At 38.7% G+C, this 20,880-nt stretch overlaps 1 protein-coding gene across 17 annotated transcripts in view; it reads left to right on the plus strand.

The window, feature by feature from the left end:
- The window catches only part of CELF4 (CUGBP Elav-like family member 4), a 712,394-nt gene that overhangs the window by 79,764 nt on the left and 611,750 nt on the right, over nucleotides 1-20,880 (plus strand). For all 17 annotated transcript variants that reach the window (XR_010785315.1, XR_010785316.1, XM_066569450.1 and 14 more), the window contains exon 2: nucleotides 11,351-11,433. Coding sequence is in view for 15 of the 17 variants with exons in the window: in XM_066569450.1 (XP_066425547.1) it covers nucleotides 11,351-11,433 (83 nt within the window). In the remaining 2 variants the exon portion in view is untranslated. The remainder of the gene's footprint in view (nucleotides 1-11,350; nucleotides 11,434-20,880) is intronic.

Here is a 20,880-nt window from a genome sequence, read left to right on the forward strand (position 1 = left end):
TGAAATCTTCCTTGCTGGGCTGTTTAAATTTAATATCAGAACTTCTGCTTTGCTAGATAGTTCTTCTACAACTGACATTTATCATGCATGTTCCTCCTGCCAGCCCTCAGTGTTTTGTGGTCTACACTGTTCATCATAACATGAGTTCAGTTCTCAAAGCAAAAAAATTTCTGCAATAAGCTGTTTCAAATGTTTGATAGAAACAATTTACTATATACTCAGCATTCACTAATTTTTAGGTTGATCAACAAAAATGTGATCAAAATATGTCTCTGGTAGTTGATTACTACACACTTTTCCTTCTGTTCTCTACGTGTCAGGAAATTGTACCTCCTTTATTACAGCCTGACAAGAGCCCTTTTTAAACCTAGTGCACTGAAGCTTTGTAAATTGCACAGATCTTGTTTTAATTAAATTCACTGTTTCTTTTTCACCTCAAAGATTACATCCTTATACCTTTTGTAAAAATCTGAAGTCTTAGACTTAAATTCACACAGTTTGTCTTAAACTTGCTACCCAGGAACTTTGTCCCACAGTAGTGGATGGGAAAATGCAGCTGGATACAAGACATAACAGTGTTTTCCCAGGTTTCCATTTTGAGATAATCTACTGGATTATATTTATAATAATTTATATATAAATTATTTACTGGATTACATACTGGATAATATTTGTGAGTCTGCTCAGGAACATGCTCATGTTCAAGAAAAACAGACTGATAGGTGCTCATAGCTCTAGGTAGGGTCTTGGGAGGTTTTGGGTTGAAGTTTGACCTTTTCTACAAACTCTTTGTGTTGCTTTGGACTGGTGGTTAAATCTTCATTCAGTCCCTGCTTGCCTTGTCTAGGTTCCTAAGTTCCTTATGCATGAGCCAGGCTCTTAAAGGAAGTTTGTACCGCAAAAAGACGGCTCAACTTGGAGATTTTTGCCAGAAAGGCAGTGGAGGACCTTGCCCTTGGGACAAAGCTCTCTTCCTTTGTGTTATAGCTGATTGATAGGGCCTTTGAGAAGCCCTTTTCATCTTTCTCCTGCCATGGTCCCAGAGCACCTCATCTCACTTCCCTTTCTCTCTCATGCACACACACAGGCTGTGCCTCGCGGTTCTCAGCCCTAAGCTGATAGAGGTTTGTTGATTAAGAAGATTACTTCATCCCTGGAATCTTGCAGATGAACTTGATCCTACTTCATACCATTCCACTACCTATACTTAAAGAACAAGCCAAATTGAGAAAGAGGGATAAAGAGAAAGAAATAGGTGATAAGAGACAATACTTATTTGCTTCCAACATCTCTTAGAGGATAGAAGAAGCTATTCAAAGTCAAAACATATGGAAAACAGCATCTGGTTATGGGAGCTTGGATGTTAATTGTTCTGACAGCTGAAATTTGTCTCCAGAAATCTCGTGAAGCCAGCTGGTATTGTAGAGTTTTCTCTGGCTCATATTGTGACTCTTACAAGTTTCTGGAGACTTCTAGTCTCAGGGTGATCATCTTGTAGGAGCAGCTGCTGCTTAAAGATTTTCATTTCTATATCATCTGGAATCAGGAAATACATTTTTTGTGGGTTTGGATTTGCTTTTGTAACAAAAAAAATCCTAAGGTGGTTTTGGATGCTCTTCCCTAAATTCAAACTTTACAAAAACTTGTGGAACTTAGCAGAGAGGTTCTGATGTTGTCCGGTTTACAGCCCTTGCATATGTGGTGTGGAGAAAAACTCAATAACTGTGAGTAATAAGGCTGATTTTGAGAGGCATCCTAAGGTTCCATTTTGAATCTGAATTTCCTGAATCAAAAAATTGTGGGCTGGCAAACTTGGTAAGAGCAATATCTCTCTAGAGATAATTACAATAGTTTGTTTCTGAATGGTCTAGGCGTTGTCTAATAATAGTTCTTTTCTGCAGTTGTCTCAGTGCCTTTTTCTTTCAACCTTGAGCTGGAAATGTCAGAAATCTATATTGACACTTGTGCCCTGTCTGAGAGAATAAAGAATATGAGGTTGTTTAGAGAGCATACGAGTCTGTATTTAGAACAAGCTACTTACAAGTTTCTGAGACAAAAGCATAAATAACTAATCATTTGATGATGCTATCAACAAGATGTTTGCTGCATGGGCATGACATTTTTTAAGGGCGAAAATACCAATTTTTTTATGCAAAAGTACAAACACATTTCCTGCACATAGACTTGATGTTATTTTCCAAGAAATGTCTGTTCCTCATCCTTGTGAAAGATAATGAGCAGTAAAAGAAAAAAAAGGAAAAGAGAAAAAAAACCCCAAATCAAACCCACTCTATATAGATGCAGAAAAGAAAGGCTTGGACAAAGCTGTAAGTAGCAGAGTCGTCTAATTAGTTTAGAGATGTTTTTGCTTTAGCTTTATTTTGCTAAGATTCAAGACATTCAAAGTGATTGTTGTTTAACAGTAGCATAACCTCTGGAGACTTAGATGAGCATTCTTGAAGAAGTCTCTCCAAAAGAAGTGAATCCAAAAATCAAAACAAAATGAAGTGGAGGAAAAGTTTCCAAAAGAGCTAAATGTTTTAGAAAATCCACTGAGTTATTCATATGCTGCTAACAATAGAAAGAACTCAAAAAGCAGGACCCAGAACAGCAGGTACAAAGTCTAATTAATGCATGTAGTCTAAGGAGGTTTAACCCATAACATTCTGAATTTAAGTGTTACTGTTTCAACAGCAGGATTATATTCTCCTTTCTTTCACAAATGAATCACAAGACTCAACCCCCCCTAAATTTCTGTATTTTTTCTTTATCACCTCACTGCAAACAAGAAATCTTGACGATTTCAAGCTATTTTTTTCCTGAGTCTGTAATGTAAAATGGATAACATAATTATGTTGGATTTTCTTTGAAGTAATAGGTTGAAGTGAGTCAAGCTTAGAGATGATCAGGATTTTAACTCAAACTTGATGCATCATTATAGAGTAGAAGGTGGAATCGACTTACTCTCACATGAATGATCTCCAGAGTTCAAGACTTTTTCATCAATGACAGAGTTTTGAAACACTGGGAACACCCTTGCTTGGTCCAGAAGAACACTTGACTATTATTTTCACTTGAATATCTGTCTTTCCTTATTTTAAATAAAAAGCATGCCCTAATTATTAGGGCCTGAAGGCCCTATCTTGACTTACAACAAGGAGAACATAGGTATTAGGCAACAAATGAGAAATAATTGGCTGCTCTGTTTAAAAGTAAGTTTTCTACTGTAACTCAAAGCATCAAATATTTCCAGGCCTTATTGGGCACACAAGCATTCTCTGTGGAGGACAGCTATCTTAACCAGTAATCTACATTCTGATTTCTTTAATGGTGAGCCTATTCATGGGCCATTTCTTGTGTGTATTGAAATTGGATACCTGTACTGGGGAGAAAATGTTCTGGATAGTCAGAATTGCAGAAACTTGAGCAGCAAGTCTTCTCTTGACTTGGCTGGGCTGATCAAAATTATTTCTGGAGTTTCAGGATGAAATTTAAAGCTGAAACATTGGCAGTTATAAGAGAACAGGACATGGTGCATGGTATGTCAAATCAATGGTTCATTCTGCACCTTACTTTAAGTGTACCAGTCAGCAAAGGATTGTTCAAAGCAACCTTGCAAGGAACTTTCAAGACCCCAGGAAAAAACATTTATGAGTGAATCACAGCCAGAAACTGTTCCCCCATCCTGGGGAAGAAAGTCTGACAGATCAAAAGCCTTCCAGTTTTGCAGTGGTGTGGAGGCAAGGTAACTGTGGTGTTACTTAAAAAATAAACATGAAGCTTTGGGGGTCTGCCAGTGACAATGTGCTCTCCTGTGTCAAAGCTCTGCACTTGAGACCCTGTTTGCCTGATCCAGATTGGAGCCCAGACTACTGGCTGTCCTGGAATAAATTATTCTTGCTGTAGGATCTTGTCAGAAATGGTATCATGGGGCTGAGAGACTCGGTGAACTATTTTGTTAAAAATTTCTATGAGAAGTTCTGACTTTTAAAAACTGATGCTTTCATTAAAAAGCTACTTGTTATCAAAAATCAGGAGAAAACCATTGTCTTTGTTGTTGAAACACACACCGACAGATGCTCAAGTCTCTGTTGTCTGCCTGTACACTGCTAAATATAATTAAACGCTGCTTACGCTGAGGACTGACTCTGATTTGGACTGTGCATATCAATGCCTCATTTTGAACTATCATAAATGCATTTTAAGTGAGCTAATATTCTGTAAATATGGTTAACTTCTGCATTTGCAGATTGCGCCTCTTAATTTGCTTTTTAGTATTGGTTCATGGATGTATATGAGTGGGTCTTTTGTATGCTTTTAACACAGAGAACCCTATCAAGTTATCTATAGCAGGAATATTACAGCATCATAATAGTTAATGGAAAATATCATAAGAGGAAAAAGAAAATTAGCATTCCACACAGCAGGGCATTTCGGATGTTAATCTGCCTTGCAATATAATTGACAGGGAAGCTGATATCTGGGAAGATTTTTATTCCTATCTTTTTCTCTAAACAGTTAGTGTTCAGTTGTTGTGCAGCAGGGGAGATGGAGAAAAAGAAAGTTCTAGCCAAGTGAATGTTCTTTACCAGCAAAGATGTTAACTTTTGTCGGAAGGTAGTTAATCACTGAGAGAGAAACAGATGAAGAAATTGGATAAAACATTTCCAGTTCCAAAAGTCTTTATTGATTGTGTCTCCCTCAAGAAAATTCAGCTCAATCTCTGAAACCCTCAAGTGATTAAACCTTGGGCAGTCCACTGTAGACAGAGCAAATGAGAATTGTTTCAAACCCAGACATGTAGAGCTAGGATAGTTAAAGCGAAAAAAGATTTCTTTTTCACTTTGAAATCCTAGCTGGGAGAGGTAACCTGAGATGTTGATTTTAAGGCAAGAGTTTTCTTAAGTATCATGATTTTCTCTGTATAACAGATCTCTGAATTTTGAAGCAATGAACTTCTTTATTTTCAGAGAAGTAGCTCTCTTAAAACACCAACCTAGAGTCTGGAAAATGGGGCACAAGTCTCTGGTCCACCACAGATAACTCGTATATCTGGGTCTAATTTTTTCAATGGTAATTAGGGCATAGAGAAATTGAGGCACCACTAAATGAGATGCTCAGACCTGTGACCAGTTGAGAGTTCCTATATTTTTTTTCCCAGTGATGTAAACTTTTTGGTCTCAAGCCAGCTTCTCTAGAAGACTATAGCTCTTCTCGAGCTGCAGCGTGACCACTAGCCTGTGACCCAAGGTATGCAGAATTACTTACCTCCTCCATTCTCAGTACACAGCATGAGGGTCTTGGAGAGTTGTGTTTGGACTGCAGTTTGTTTTCTGAAAGTCCATAGTGGTCTGCTGGAGTAAAGCCCTTGGTTTCTTTGCTTTGGGGTTTTAGGCTGTGAAGTACCCTAAATATGGTAGGGGAAAAAGTAGACACTATCAGCTGATCTCTGTTCTTTCTTCTGTTACAGAAGACTGTCTTGTTCACTAGTTCATGTGCTGTGAAGGATTCTAGCATAACACAACACAGGAAGGCCAGCAGTAAGGAAATCCTCACTGTTAACTAATATATTTGTAACTAAAAGCGAGAAGGTATTTGACTCAAAGAAGAAAAACCAACAAAAAACTGACAGCCTTGTGGAAATTTTATCTTTTTTGGGCAATGATTCTGATTTTAGTTACACTCACAAGTATTGGAAAGGCTGTAGTTTCAGAAGTTATCACCTGTCAGCAGAGTTGTGATGACTGGTTGAGTGCATACGCTATAGTCACAAAAGTTTGTGAATTAAAAATTGGCTTAGATCACTCGAGCCAGCCTTCTCAATCCCTAGGGTTATCCTAACTGTTCTGGATTATTTGTGGCTGAGGTGAGCATCTGGGCCAAGAACTGTTCCAAGAGAGGCAATGCATTAGGTTTGAAATCCCCAATGTAATATCACCACTTAGTTCCAACTTCCCTGCCTGTCCACCCTCTGCTAGACCAAGGCACCAAACCTCATCCAACCCAGCCTTGAACATTTCCAAGGATGAGGCATCTGCAACTTCCTTGGGCAACCTGCTACAGTGCCTCATTAACTTCACAGTAAAAAATTTCTTCCTAATATCTGATCCAACTCTACCCTCTTCGAGTTTTTAGCCACTTTCCCCTTGTTCTATCACTTCATGGCCTTGTAAAAAGTCCCTCTCCAGCTCTCTTGCAGCTCCTTCAGTTAGATGTCCCCAGAGCTTTCTTTTCCCCAAGCTCAACAAACGCAACTCTCTCAACTTGTCTTTACAAGAGAGGTTCCCCAGGCCCTCTGATCATCTTTGTGGTCTCTTCTGGACTCTCTCCAACAGCTCCACATCCTTCATAAGTTTGTGACTCCAGAAATGAAAACAGTACTCCAAGTGGACTCTCACAAGGGTAGACTAGAGGCGAAAATCACCTCCTTCAACTTGATGGACACAGTTCTTTTGCTGCAGCTCAGGACATGGTTGGCTTTCTGGGCTGTCAGTGTGCAATGCTGAGATCAACCAACATTCCCAAGTCCTTCTTGGCAGGGCTTCTGTCAATATATTCTCTGTCCAGTCTGTATTTGTGCTTGAGTTTGTCCCAAAATGGGTAAAAGACTTTGCATTTGGTCTAGTTGAACTTCGCAAGGTTTGCATGGGGCCCCTTTCCAAGCCTGTCAAGATCCCTCTGGATGGCATTCCTTCCCTCCAGAGGGTGGACTGCCCCACAAGACAAGTTTCTGTTTCAAGGTAAACCTATTGAAGGTGCACTGAAACCCAGTGTCCATGTTGCCAGCAAAGATGTATAACAGCACCATTTCAAACACCAAATCCTGAGAAACAGGAGCACCACTTGTCATTGTTCTCCACTCGAACATTGAGCCATTGGCAGCAACCCTTTGAGTGTAGCTATCCAGCCAATTCCACTAGCCCATCCCTGAAATCAATTTTTCTCCATTTTAGAGACAAGGATGTTTTGTGAGACAGCATCAAATGCTTTTCACAAATCCAGGCAGATGGTGTCAGTTGCTTTCCCCTTTTCCACCAATGCCTTGTAGAAGGCCCACAAGTTTGCTAGGCACAATTTGTCATTTGGGAAGCCATTTTGACTGTCACTAAGTACAATCCTTATTTTCCATGTAGCATGTTTTCCAGGAGGCTCTGCTCCATGATCTTACCCAACATGGTCTGTAGTTCTCTGGCTCTTTCTAGTTTCTCTTTGAAAAATAGGGATTTTTTTCCTCTTTTCCAATTAGTGGGTACCTTGCTGGTCTCCCAGACATGAGGGACAGGGGCTTAGCCATTTCACCTGCCAGTTCTCTCTGGACCCATGGATTCATCTCATCAGATTCCATGGACCTGTGCATTTCGAGGTTCCTTAGATGGTCTCAAGCCTGATCTGATAAAGTGGGTTTTTGTCCATTCTCCTAGGTCCTGCATTTGCCTTCTTCAACTCAGGCTGTGTGACTGGCTTTCGGTTTTCAGTATTATTTTGTTCAGCTCACAGTGTGTCTCCTGACAGTTTTGCCTCCCAGGCTTGTGCAAAATCTTCTGAAGTCTTGCTATGAAGTTGAAGTTGCCATAACCACAATCATTTTCCATCTGTATCTCATACAATTATTATTTGCAGTATTGAATTCTCTGGAGATAAAATTTAAGTAGAGCTTTTGTAATTTCTTTTCCATCTCAAGCTTTTGTTTTTGTTTCCCACCATCTCTTTAACAATCCTGTTTCCCAGGAGACAGCTTGATATGTCCTCATGCTTCCAAGAGATAGGTTAATAGGTTAATAGGCAGGTGGGAGTTTCCACATGTTTATGTGCTTGCCCAAAAAGCTGTCCACTGGTAGCAAATGAAGAGCTGGAAAGATACAATCCAAACACAGTCTTTTTTAGCTGATTGACTTATGTCTGAAATGCATGAGAAAAATGGAATTGAAATTAGGAGCAGTTTGGACCGAGCCCTTCATTATCAAATAGTCAATTAGAACTTTTTGTTCAAATTCTGATATAATTCACAAACACTGTACTGACTGAGTCATTACCACCGATAGAGGTGGGAGATAGAAATAATGCATTGCTTCCACACCATCTTTACTTAAGAGATATGTTGAGAATGGGCAATTCAAAGGGGATGGATGGTGCAAATGTTTTGTAATGGAATGTGAAGCCTTCCACCCAGAAGTCATCCAGACCAAACTGCTGATGGCAAGTGAGCAGTTAAGTTGAGGTACTTAGGAGTTCACTATGAAAAATCTTTTTTTTTCCCAGTGAAATAAGTGATTCTGTACACAATCGTGAGGTTCAGCAGGGAAAATTGATTGTTCTAAAATTTTGTTCCATCTGGGAAATCAAAATGAAATGAAGAAAAAAAATCATATTAAAAAAAACCCACCTTTTTTTTCCCATTTTCTTTTCTCTGGAAAAAAAAAAAAAAACAAAAAACAAGACAACATAGCTGCTCCATATGACATTATTTCAAGACTCAGTTGCTTAGGATGCTGTATTCCATAGTGTTAATCTGAGTGTCTAGTGCTGTATTTTCTAAGCAACATTCTCCTGGAAGGAAGAGCCCTTTGGAGGGGTCATATAGAGGCACACTGAAAGAGGTAGCCTTGGAAAAGTAACACCTGAAAGAGGTTCTCATTCCTTTAAACATCACAGTACAAAGTAGAGATCAATTTTGGTTTCAGGGAGGCAGGCAGGATGGTGCAAGAAAGAGTATTTCCTTTCATCCTAATAGATAAGTATTGTTTTATAAAAGTTCTCGTGTTTTTGAAAAAAAATTATTATTTTAGCTGATGGCTAATGCTGCATATGTGCCTTACAGAGCAATCTTGTGGTAAGGAAAGGGAAGACAAAAATTCCCCTTTTCAAGTTCAGGTTTGAGGCCTGCTATGAACATTAATCTCTACTTTATTTCATTTGGCCACTGCTGGGATAGAACTTCTTACAGTCTTTAAGAAACCAAGCCTTACTTAAAATAAACAAGATATTATTTTTCATAGAGATATTGCTTTTTACCCAACATGTGTGGGATAGATTGTAATTCATGTGCATGATATATGAATGAAAAGGGAAAAAGAAATGCTTCCACAGAGCATACATTTTGTCTCTGGAAAACAGGAGGGTTTTTTGTCCAATCATATGAGATAGTAGCTTTCTTTTCAATTTCAAAGTGTTTTAGCTCATAACAGTGTGTTTGTTATATCAGTAATGATTGGATTCATTCTGACTACTATTTTGGGGAGTTTGGTACTTCTATCACTTTTGAAACAGCTTTGGAGAGAACTCAGTGGAGGTTTCTCCCTGGTGAGAACTTGCCTCCACACACACACACACACACAGGATGGGTCTTGGGTGGAAAATACCCACTTTGAGAGAAGAGTTGTCTCCTGCTTACTCAGCCTGAATTACAGTCATGGTACTATAGGAGTAGGACATTGTTACCCTGAACTGTCATCATGGCAATCACAATGAGGAGAAAAATATAGCTATCATTATGAGAGCTTTACACTGCATAGTTTATCTCTATAACAGTGTGCTATGATGTGCCTAATTAGACTGTATCAGCTGCTCCATGTCTGCTGCTAAAGGGAGACTTTCTTATTGTATCTAGTAAACAGAGAGCTCTCAGCCTGTGATTTAGCACTGAAATTAAATTTAAGCATAGTTTCCCATTTGATTATCAGGCTATGGGTGACTTTTAAGGATCCTTTCCAATCCATTATTTCTGCTAGCTGTAAACACTTTGCCAGAGGAAGTTTCTTTCTCTTCTTTGGTGGATACAGACAAACTGAAAACTTATCAATTTAAAGTTAGAAGGGAACAAATCAAAATAATTCCAAGTTTGCAAACTTTTGATGATGTTCAGTCTCCTTTTTTGACTGTTAGCTTCTGCATCTGAATCTCAGTTATTGAGACATAATAAATGTGATTGATTTGAATAAACAGAAAGTAAGAAGACCTCCAGAAACTAATACAGGACAAGAAATTGTGAAAAATTGTTCTTTTTATTCTTTTTCATGCCATATCATAGCTTCATTGTGAGAGGAGTATGGTGACTTCCACAGGACAATCTTTAATAAAAAAATGTAAATTTATAGAAAAAAATCCTATTTTCTTTAATGCACTAATCTATCAAAAGCATGTAAAAGTGTGTATTTCTTCAGTGATATTCTCTAAGGAAAAATTTGGAAAAAACTGAACATTGCAGAGACAAAATGTTCACAGTGGCAATTAAAAAGAAGTTTACAGGCTACTGTTTACTCACCTGCTATGTACTTTATATATTCTTGGGGAGAGGGTGGGTGGGTCAAGATAAGGTTATGGGACCTCTTTGTTTCTTTGGTAGTCTCTCTGTACTTGTGCTACTCTTGAAAGACATTCTCAGTTTGAGGGACGTGATGCCTGAACCTTGAAAGATATGATACCTTCATTTCAAGGAGCTGGAGACATTCTGTAGTAATTTCAGAGAAAATGTCTTCTGCATAACAAGCATATTTTTTGCTGCAGGAACTGGCAGGTTTTCAGTATACTGCAGTAAGAAGAAATAATTTGATCACATCAGACACACAAATGGAGTAAGATATTGCAACATTTTTACCGGAAGGGAAGCATAGAGGTGGGGAACAAAAACACAGGAGGGTTCTACTTTGACAGGGCTTTAGGCTTTGTAGTTGATAAATTAATCTTTGGAAGAATCAAAGATATAACCCATTGGTGTATCTCTGAAGTTCAAGTGATCTGTGGGTCAGGGATGTTTTGTAGTGATTGTTTGGGCTTTGGCATGGTTGTGTTTGTAACTGGAAGCCACTGAGTCCTTGCAGCAGCCAGAGTGGGGAGGTGGATTTATGGTGTGATGCAAAAAGAGCAATGAGTTTTTGGTGCAGGTCAGGCTAAACAATAGAAATTTTCCTCTGCAGTAGGACGTTCCAAGTCCTTGTATGCCCTTTGCTTAAAGCACCTGGTAGGAAAGAAAGGTGTGAGACCTTTCAGCATACGGCAGCAAGGGTCTTGTTCCTGCTGGAGCAGGGGTGGGATCTCATGCCCCTCCTGGCCATCCTGTGGAACCTTTGAGATCCCTAATCCTGTGCAGCATTCTGTGGCTGAAACATAAGCATGTCTTCAAGGAAAAATAAGCACTCGCAGGTACACTGTTGCTCACTTTCCACCAGGGCTCAGAGGAAGCTTTGATAGCTTCATTTCTTGACTTTTACTACTGACACACTAAGGAGGGAATTTTATGATTGGTTTACTGGGAATGGGATGATGGCCGGAAAGTGGTTTGCTCTATGTCTCAATTTCAGAAGGATCTTCTCTGAAATAGTGCTCTTACAGAGGTTTTTCTTGTTCTTTGCAGGCTGTGCCTTCCTAACATACTGCGAAAGGGAGTCTGCTCTAAAGGCCCAGAGCGCACTGCATGAACAGAAGACACTGCCAGGGGTGAGTCCAGACTGATAATATTTCCTTTTTTTTTTTCTTTTCTTTTAAATCTAAAAAACGGGTTACATATGGTGTTCTCTTCTCATGTTTGGAAGCAGAGAGTCTCCGTTTGTTTGGATGATTCAGTATTTGCATTGTGCTAATAAAACCAAGATACCACCAACCCAACCAAATGGTTCCCATGCACAAAACTAAAAGCTTTTTGCCTTTACTGGGAGTCAGGAAAACAGAAATCAACTGGTTACGGACTGGATTCTACCAGCCTAACACAGCTGAGAGCTTCTTTAGGATTCTGACAACTACAGAATGTTAGTTGTCCTCACCAGGTGCTTCCTCTCACTACTTTTCTTCTCTGAAGCAAGGTTTGGCAGCAAGAAATCAAGAAACAGATCACATTATTGAGTTATCACAGAATGAAAACATATTCCTGATGACAAAGTGGTTTGACTCAGTTACTTTAGTATTCAAGCAGCTGTAGCAGATTGGAAAGGCGGTGAGACAAGGAGAAAAGAGAGAGAGAGGGAAGACGCACACAAGATAATGAGGAAAATTATTCACATGAGCAAGATCTAAGGTTCAGACAACACAAGCAGAACTAAAAATAGAATCAGCATTATGTGGGGAAGACCTGCCCTGCTGGGATGGGTTTCTAGCTAAGTGGTTACCCGGGGGAGGGAGAGACTATTTAGATTCAGCCAGAGTGCGTGGATTAGGAGCAGCCAAGTGCTCCTGCGGCTGGAATGAAGCTGGTTTCACAATAACCAGGAGCCACTGACCACATAACTAAGAGTGGGCTTCTGAGGGCTCCAGGCTGCATCTAAACTGAGAGGAAATCTATCCAAAAGTCTGTCTTTATTAGCTGGTGCTGAATGATTGATTGCTGTGTAGCAATAACCTACCTTTCCACCAGATCTAAGACACATCCCTTGCTCTGTGTTCTGAGGAAAGTGTTGATTCTGCTCTGCTTGTTTCCATCATCCTGGGTCTATTTACCTATCTCTAAGCCACCTTGCCAGTATGGAGATGCCCACGCACTTGCTCATCTACATCTATCTTTGCTTAAAAGGCCATACCTTATGCAAATATATACATACTTCATTGCCTAAAAATATTTCTGTCAGCTGACAACTCCCTCTGAATTATTTTTTTTTTTCCAGAAACTCCTTAGCAGCAGATTGAAAGTAACTTCAGTCTTGGGAGGGGATTTCAGTTTTTCTTCCTCCTCCCCCTTCCAATATTTTCTTTTTGCTTCTCTCTTTCCTGAATGATAAAACTGGATAGAAAAAAAAAAAGAGAGAGAGAATATGTTGAATAGGGGTGTTTCAGGTAACATTTTAACTGAAATTTTCTGAAATATGCTTGAAAAAAAATACATACTTATCTAAACTAGAGATGTGATGAATAGGGTGTTATGTATTTAAAAAAGAATAACTGAAATTTCAGATTTTCCACTGAGACTACTTGCACTTCTCATTAGGAGGAGATCATTCACTTTATGGAACTCTATCTTCTCTGTGAGTTTAAAATTTTATCCTGAAATTGTATGATGATAATGTCTTCAAGAACACAGTGGGTCAGTGAGATTGAGGACTCAGGTTTTGGAGAGGGAGGGCAAGTGATGATTTAGGATTTTTTTTCCCCCTAAGTTCCTTATATGTTCACCGTTCTGATTCTCAATCTCTATGTTAGAGACTTCAAATCACAAAAGTCTTAAAGTCAAAACTGTTTTCTTGGACAGTGGTAGAATTCAACCAGCTTTTGCATTAGGATTGAGACTTCCTTCTAAGGCTGCACCAACTAATTCTAGACTACAGGGAAACAATTTCTTCCTTGGCTCGTGCAATTTCTCTTACATATATTCCATACTGGCCACACTGCCTCTAGAAGGCTTTTTTTTTTTTTAATTTTCTTACACACTTTCAAGAGACACATCAAGATCTCATTGAGCTGAGAGCAGTGAATCCTCTGTCTAAAAGAGCAACCAGGTTTCTTAGAGTTCTGAACACTGATTTTCCCATCCCTTTCATTTCCAGTTCTATTTGTCTCAGGATAAAGGTTTACTTTCCACCAGCAAACCCTCTTCATGCAGCTTTCTGCCAAGTTTCTGAACTCATCCTCTGAATGATGTCACTGTAGTTTATTTAAGGAAACCAGTCTTGTCTCTTGATAAAGTATCATGCCTGGATACTGTTTTATGGTTCCTATCTGAGTAGCAGAGAATTATTTATGACTTACCTGACTGTTCTTGATAACATGCACCAAAAATATCAACCATAGTTCATCACCATAAAATAAGAGGCAATTTTAGGGTCAGAGGTCTAAGTCCTTATTCACATAAGTTCAAAATGAGATATATATAACATCTTCTCTTGACACTCCACTGTCTGTGACACAAACAGCTCGACTGAGGAGGCATCAAAAACAATTAACAGGCATGGTATAGGAAAAAATAAATAGACTAGACTAAGCCATTCTTTCCCATTCCCCAGTAAACTGTACACTTACCTGCTCTTGCAATATTGCTGTTTGTATTCTTTGCATTGTAAAACACAGAACTGAGTAATTTTTAATAATATGCACATGAATGGTAATGTATGGAAATGGTGAGGCATGAGGAGGTTTTGTCCAGATTCAGATGCCTTGCCTCTTAGCTATGTATCACTTTGTTTTTAGTGGAGTGGCTACATGCACATATTTTACAGTAATTACTTTCTGGATGTGCTTTGTACAATGACAGAAATATGTGAAACATATTTCTATGTTATATGTAGGACATAAACTCATCTTGTGGAATAATCAAAAGACTTCCAAGCAGGTATGTGTTGATTAATAAAGTCTTTATGGCACTTTGTTTTTGGATGGGAAGGAAACATGATACATATTTTGAAGCAACTGGATTGGAATGTAAAACATAAGACTATCATTTGAATCTTCTTCATCTGAATGAGTAAATTAGGTTATTTTGGAGAGTTTGAAATTGTTTTGTCTAAAATGGAAGGTTAATGTGGCACAGCATGTAAAGAGCACTTTGTGATTGTCGGACAATTCAAATTCTAGTGTTTACTTGTGATTGTTTATTTTACATATAATAGAGTGGCTGGATGATGAAGTATATTAGTTCTTTAATAATTTATAGAAATGCTTTGATGTTGCAGTAATTACATTAAAGGTCACATATCAAAGGTAATTTGGTTGAGCAGCTGTGATGGTTTCTCAGAAGCAATCAATATTGCTGTCCATGGCGCTGATTTCACCAAGGGGACTGCCAGATTAAAGGAGGCTTATTACCAGACAGACAGACACGGGGGAAATCAAGAACAGATTGGAGAGATGCACTATTCTTTTTCCTCACCTATAATTAACACTGTTCACCATAATCTGTGCTAATCCTTCATAGTGGGAAACTACCATTTTTTTTCTTTTTTTTTTTAAACTCGCATTATAAAAAGTGAATTAAGGCAAGGGAGAGTAATTTGGGGGAGCAGAAGAGAGAAATTAGAGAAGTTAAAAGTTGGCTCACCCCTGGGATTTCTGATGCTGATATATCCCACAATGATAAAATGCAATATCAAACCACAGGCCATGGTCCTGAGGAAAGCTAGGGGGGTAAAATGATCTAGACAATGACAGTGCAACGTATGGGAGAATTACATCTGCCAGCAGATTTTGTATAATATTATCTATTTGCCCCACAAAGCTCCACAGGAAATGAAATCGGGGAAATAAAATTATGTTTTAAGTGTAGTCATTTTGATTACAAATTATAGTGAAGCGAACTTTTTCTCCCCTTTCTTTTTTCTTTCTCAAGTGAATGGCAGAGGATAATGCTGAGAAATGTAATTACGCTATCAAGATCTACTTTTATTTATAGCACAAATAAACTGAGCTCTTGTATGATAAGCACAGCAGCATTTTTCTTCCCCTAGTTCTTTGTGGCTCTCTCAGGCAATGGGAGTGAACAGTCCATGTACACTTGGTTGGAGGCACTGTCTCTTTGCATAATGTTAAAACCTTCCTGTAAGACTTGCAAAGAATAACTACGAAATTAAGTATGTACGAAACTGTTAACCTCAGCAATCTGCAGGGCTTGTTCAGTCTGGGAAATAGGCTGGGTTTTCTTACTGTATCTATTCCTCTTGAAAGAGACCAGTGGTACTCCTGGTATGCTAAATTTCTCAGTGAGAAACATAATTAGTTTTCTCCCTAACTGTTCTGATATTCTTTGTCTCTTCTTGCCATCTAGAAAAAAATGCATTCTGTTTTATTCATCATATGCAAAAATATGCCTCTTTAAGACTAGAAGATAGGTGAGCTTATAAAACTCATATTAAAACCATTTTTTAAAGAAACAAAAACTCTCCATCTTATTTCAGGTGCCAAGAGTTTGGGGTTTTTTTTGTTTGTTTTTGTTTTGTGAGGTTTTGTTTCTTTGATTTGTTTTGTTGGGGGATTGTTTGTTTGTTTGTTTGTTTTAATATAAAAGGTTTTTCCAACATTACTAGTTTTACCTGACTTAAATTTTTATGTATATGTGAGGAAAGACACCTGAACATAGGGGAGAGGAGTTTTGTTGGGAGTTTTTGTTTGTTTGTTTGTTTGTTTGTTTGTTTGTTTGTTTGTTTGTTTTAATAAAAAAGGTTTTTCCAACATTACTGGTCTTACCTCATTTAAATTTTTATGTATATGTGAGGAAAGACACCTGAACATGGAGGAGAGGGGGGAGGGTACCTTGCAAGGTCTGGCCTCTCTTAAATCCATGTCATAAGGCTTAAATGAGACATAAGAGTCATGTGGACTTCAGAAGTCCTGCACATATAGCATGGATTTCACTGCTTAAGCAGGCCTTGAAATTTTGCTCTCTTATTGTCTTTTTTTTTTTTAATGTTTCAAAGCTTTTTCCAAAAGCTTGTTAGAAAACCATTAAACCACATATCACCCTGCATGCTGTGTTGTGCCAAAAATGGTATTATATTCCCACAACGTCCCATTTCAAAAGTTTTTCTCTACTGATGTAAATTGCAATTTGGTCAGCAGTGGTAGGCTGGATGGGTTCCATTGATTAAAGTAGCCTGCTGAACACACAGCTTGCTCACCATGCCCTTTAGATTTTGAAAGAAAACACATTTAATTGTTCCCTTGGGAGAAACATGTCTGTTTTCTGAAGTTAAAAATGAAGATGAAAAGGAATAAAACCAGATTTGAGGTAAGAGACTTGGAAAAAAAAAAAGAAAAAGAAAAAGAGAAAAAACCCCAAAAAAACAAAACAAAAAAACAGTCCTTCAGAAATTCTCCAGAAATTCTCCCTTTAAGATTTTTGGATGTCAATGTCATGCTTAAAGTGATATTTATTTTTTTACCCTTTGTTTCCTCCTTCTGAGTGACCAGGCAGAAAAAGTACTTTTGAACCTTGCTTTGGATAAAGCAGGGCAGAGGAGAGGAAGAGGAAGCTATAGGCACTTTCCATTTGCTAAAAACCCCTGTAGTTTGACAGTGCTGCTCTGTTCACCAGATGAGATGAAACACCTGGGTCCTATCTGCTTGGTAAACATTAAAGTTCCATTTCACTAGTTAAAGATTGGCTTCTGTATCCCTACTAGGCAGCCTCTAGAATACAAAGTAAACTCTCTCTCTGCTACCCAGTCCAAAGAGCTTTGCAGAGAAAGAGCACAGTGCCAGCATCCTGACAGAGCCAGTGTGTTGGATGCACACTGTTATCTCAGCTGAGACTGGTGTATTCATCACCTTTGTGGTGGCTAACCACACTCAGCCTGAGATGCAAAATGGGAAAAAGGCTTCCCAGTTGCGTCTGAGATTTGGTGGCAATTGAAAAATGATGTGCAAGAAAAAAAATCATAAAGGTAGCATTGTCTTGTCTTTTTAATTTGACACCTTTTGGATCTCAGAGGATGATTTTCAAGTTATTCAACAAAAGCTTTTGCTGGACCTTCATTTGCTTTATGTGTTATTCAATGACAACTTTTCTCTCTGACGTGTTTGCCATAGGAGGATCAATCTAATTTTATGTACAACTGTAAAGATGAATGATAAGTAGAAAGGATTCAGGCAAGTACAAGCTGAATAAATTATAAAGGGCAAATGATGACAGGACTGGGGGTCCCAAGAGACAGTGATATGATAACAGAAACTAAAGACGAATTTATGATGGATGTAGTTAGCATGTACTGAGGCTGTTAATTCTTCAGGGTAGTTTTACAACTTCTTGTGATTGGAGCAATCAAAGTATTTCATTTTAAAGAGATGCTGTATATTTTCACTTGTCTGTTCTGCATATTTGTATGTATGTCCTCATTTACATGCATAGCAGTAAACTCCCATAGGCTAGTCAAGCTTACCTCCCATCAAAGGACCTCTATTCTCCAAACCATAATGCCACTGTTTATGCATAAATAAATAGATAATGTGCAACAATTTGAGGGCAAAGCTGGATATCAGGGAAAAAAAAGTTTTCATTTTCTTAGAACACAGCGAACAAATTTTTTTAGACCCTGCAAGTAGCTGAGCACCTCCAGCTACCTTCAAAGCCAAGCTCAGAGATTGAGTCAGCTCACAGATCCCTGATGAAAAATTATGTATAACAAGTTTCAGGTAGGTCAAATTTTGGGCTTAAGCTTCTGTAAGAGCAGCTGATGCAGCATCATAAAGTTAGAAGCAAATCTGATCTCAGAGCAGTTCTTGATTGCATTTCATTCATACTCTTATTTCGAACTCTTGTTCCTTATTATTAAGTATATTTGCATGAAAATGATCTTTTTTCCTTCCTCTGAAGGGTTGTCTCTTGTCTGTGAGTAATGCTTACTCTGGCCTACATTTGTGAATACCATGGGCTGGATTCTGACTTCATTTACACAAGTGTAAATCAGCAATGATCTGATTGAGGTCAAGGGATTTATATGGCGTAGGAAAGAGCAGACTCAGCTATATTTGTCACTGCTGAAATGATGTCATCGTGAAAAGTACCGTAGCTCTAAATGGGGAAACATATTTTTACCAAGAATCTTTGCATGCGAATGCATGATCTCACAAAACACTGAGCATCCCTGACACCTGCTGGGCCCTTCAATAGCTCCCACAGCCCTTTTGCTACAGAGAGGTCCCAGCCCCAAACTGTAAGAATTAAGGATGGTTGATGCCTTGGTGTTTCAACAGTGTTCATTAGATACTAATGAACCCTAAGTATTTGAATTGCCAGTTGCATCACCCTGCTGATTTGGCAATGATGGGATAATCCCAGGAATAGCTCGCAAGCAGTAAACCCTCATTCCTCATCCCACATTTCCAGTCACAGAGAAACAGAGGAAGAGGACAGGCACCCTTTAACTTTTCATTTTTTCAGTCATAGAGTGAGACATTACCTAGCCCAGGAGTCCTGGTTCATAGGCTAACCTCCCCATAAACACCCACTTCCTATATTTGCACTACAAAGTCTGGGCTGCTTGTGATCTGCAAGGCCACTGTAAGTTTCTAGAAAAGCACTTAGTATAAGATCCTGTATAATTGTGTGATTTGGATTTCTTCCTGGGGTGATGTGCCCACCTATACTACAGCTTTACAAGCTGTACCAGTCATAGCCTATACTGGTGTGAGCATTGTCTGCCTGATGTTTTTCATGCAGTGTATACATCCCTTAAAACCCTTCAGATCCTCAGTGACAATACAATAATTCCTTTTTATTTTTTTTTTAATACAAAGGCTGAAGACCATGCACAAGAGTGATGGATCAGATGTGTATCTCTGCCACCAAAATCATTATCTTTGAAACACACATACCTGTGTCTTGATCTAATTTAATTTAAATAGTCTATGTAATATCAATGAAAACACGAAAACATGGACTTGAATGCTGTGGAGTAACTGCATGCCATGACTGTAATTCTTGGTGGGCAGTTCTACAGTAAGGACTTGAATCTTTCCTGAAACACTATTTCTGGTAGTGCTACTTATGCTATGTAGGTTAAGAACATCTATGCTTGTTGAAAACATTTCAGTTGCAGAGTAGACAGCCTGCCAGCCTTACCATGTGAAATCCATCCACTGGCTGCAGATCCTTTAAAAAATAAACCGTGTTCCCTACATTAAATAATCTAAGAGCATGATTTGTGCATTAAACTTAAAACTGTTCTTTAGGTTAAGGACATCTTTTAAAGAACTATCTGAGCTGGAATGCTTTTGGGAGTGGCAGGAACTGTCCCATCTCTCCGCTCTCGAGTAACTTCTGATAGGACTTGACGTGATGTAACCCATTTAGCTACTGTGCTTCCCTTCCCTTGCTGCGCTCTGTCTCTGGCAGGGAGAAAGTGGTGGGGAGTGACTGACCATGAGATTGCACTATCAGTTGAGGCGAGCAGGTATCTGAAGTGATTTTGCTCTTTTGAGTAAGCTGCAGTGAGAGACTTACAGTGGCCCTGCATGTATGAGCTGCTGCACTTGGCAGGTTCCCAGCAATGTCAAATCTCTCTGATTAGTTTCTGTAAGTACAAGGACAAAATTAAGCCTAACCTATTTTTCAAAGAAGAAATGTGCATTTCCCATTTTTCTCTTTAATGGGAACTTCTTATATCTTGTGTCCCATACCTTTTTTCCCCCTCCCCTTCCCACCATGCCACTCCTTTAAAAAAAAAAAGTTTGTTAAAATACAATTTCTTGTAAAAACATGCATTCAAATTTCTTTGATTTCTGTAACATATTTTGACCTTGATATGCATTCATTTTCAGCACCAAATGAATCTTCTAGTGCTAGAATGAAGTTGTTCTTTTACTTTCCCCTTAGGTATGGTATACTACAATCCTAAAATCCTCTGCTTCTTTCTAGTGCATATTTTCTTTGACATGTTGCAAAAAATGAGTGTTTTGATCACTAGCTTTGTAGGCAGGTTTTGGCAGAGCAAGTTCTGTCCAGCTATAACTAATCCATTCCAAGCTCAGGTTGTTCCTTCAAACAGATGGAGAAAATTTATTTTTCTCTTGTTCTTAGAATGGCTCAGTAATTTCTATGCTACTATATTGACTTTGCACGGTAAATATGTAACTGATAAGACATGCTAGCGTGAGTTTCTGATTTCATTTACAGCTTTGATCAGTGGAAGAGCACTTTGTTTTCAAGGTGGTAAAACTGGAATCAGTTTTTCTTGGTCTTTTTATTTATGGCTAGCTTACTGTAGAGGTTTTCCTTGGTAAACATTTGAGGTGCTGCTTTTGTCTTTTTGGCTATTTTGTAGTGTCCTTTCTCAATGAAGTCACGCTAATGTCTGCTGTCTGGCCAAGCATCATTTTCTCCTTTTCTCCTCCATCCCATCTCACCCTGCACGTCTGTCCTTGCCATCTCTTATCTCCTTTGTAGATTTGCTGGAAACATTACCCTGCATTCCCATAATGCCTGCTTGGTGAAATGAGTTGAGATTACAGCTGCTGAGGAGGAACACTGTGCTT

The sequence above is a fragment of the Molothrus aeneus genome, chromosome Z, assembly GCF_037042795.1.
Source record: "Molothrus aeneus isolate 106 chromosome Z, BPBGC_Maene_1.0, whole genome shotgun sequence".
NCBI lineage: Eukaryota > Metazoa > Chordata > Aves > Passeriformes > Icteridae > Molothrus > Molothrus aeneus.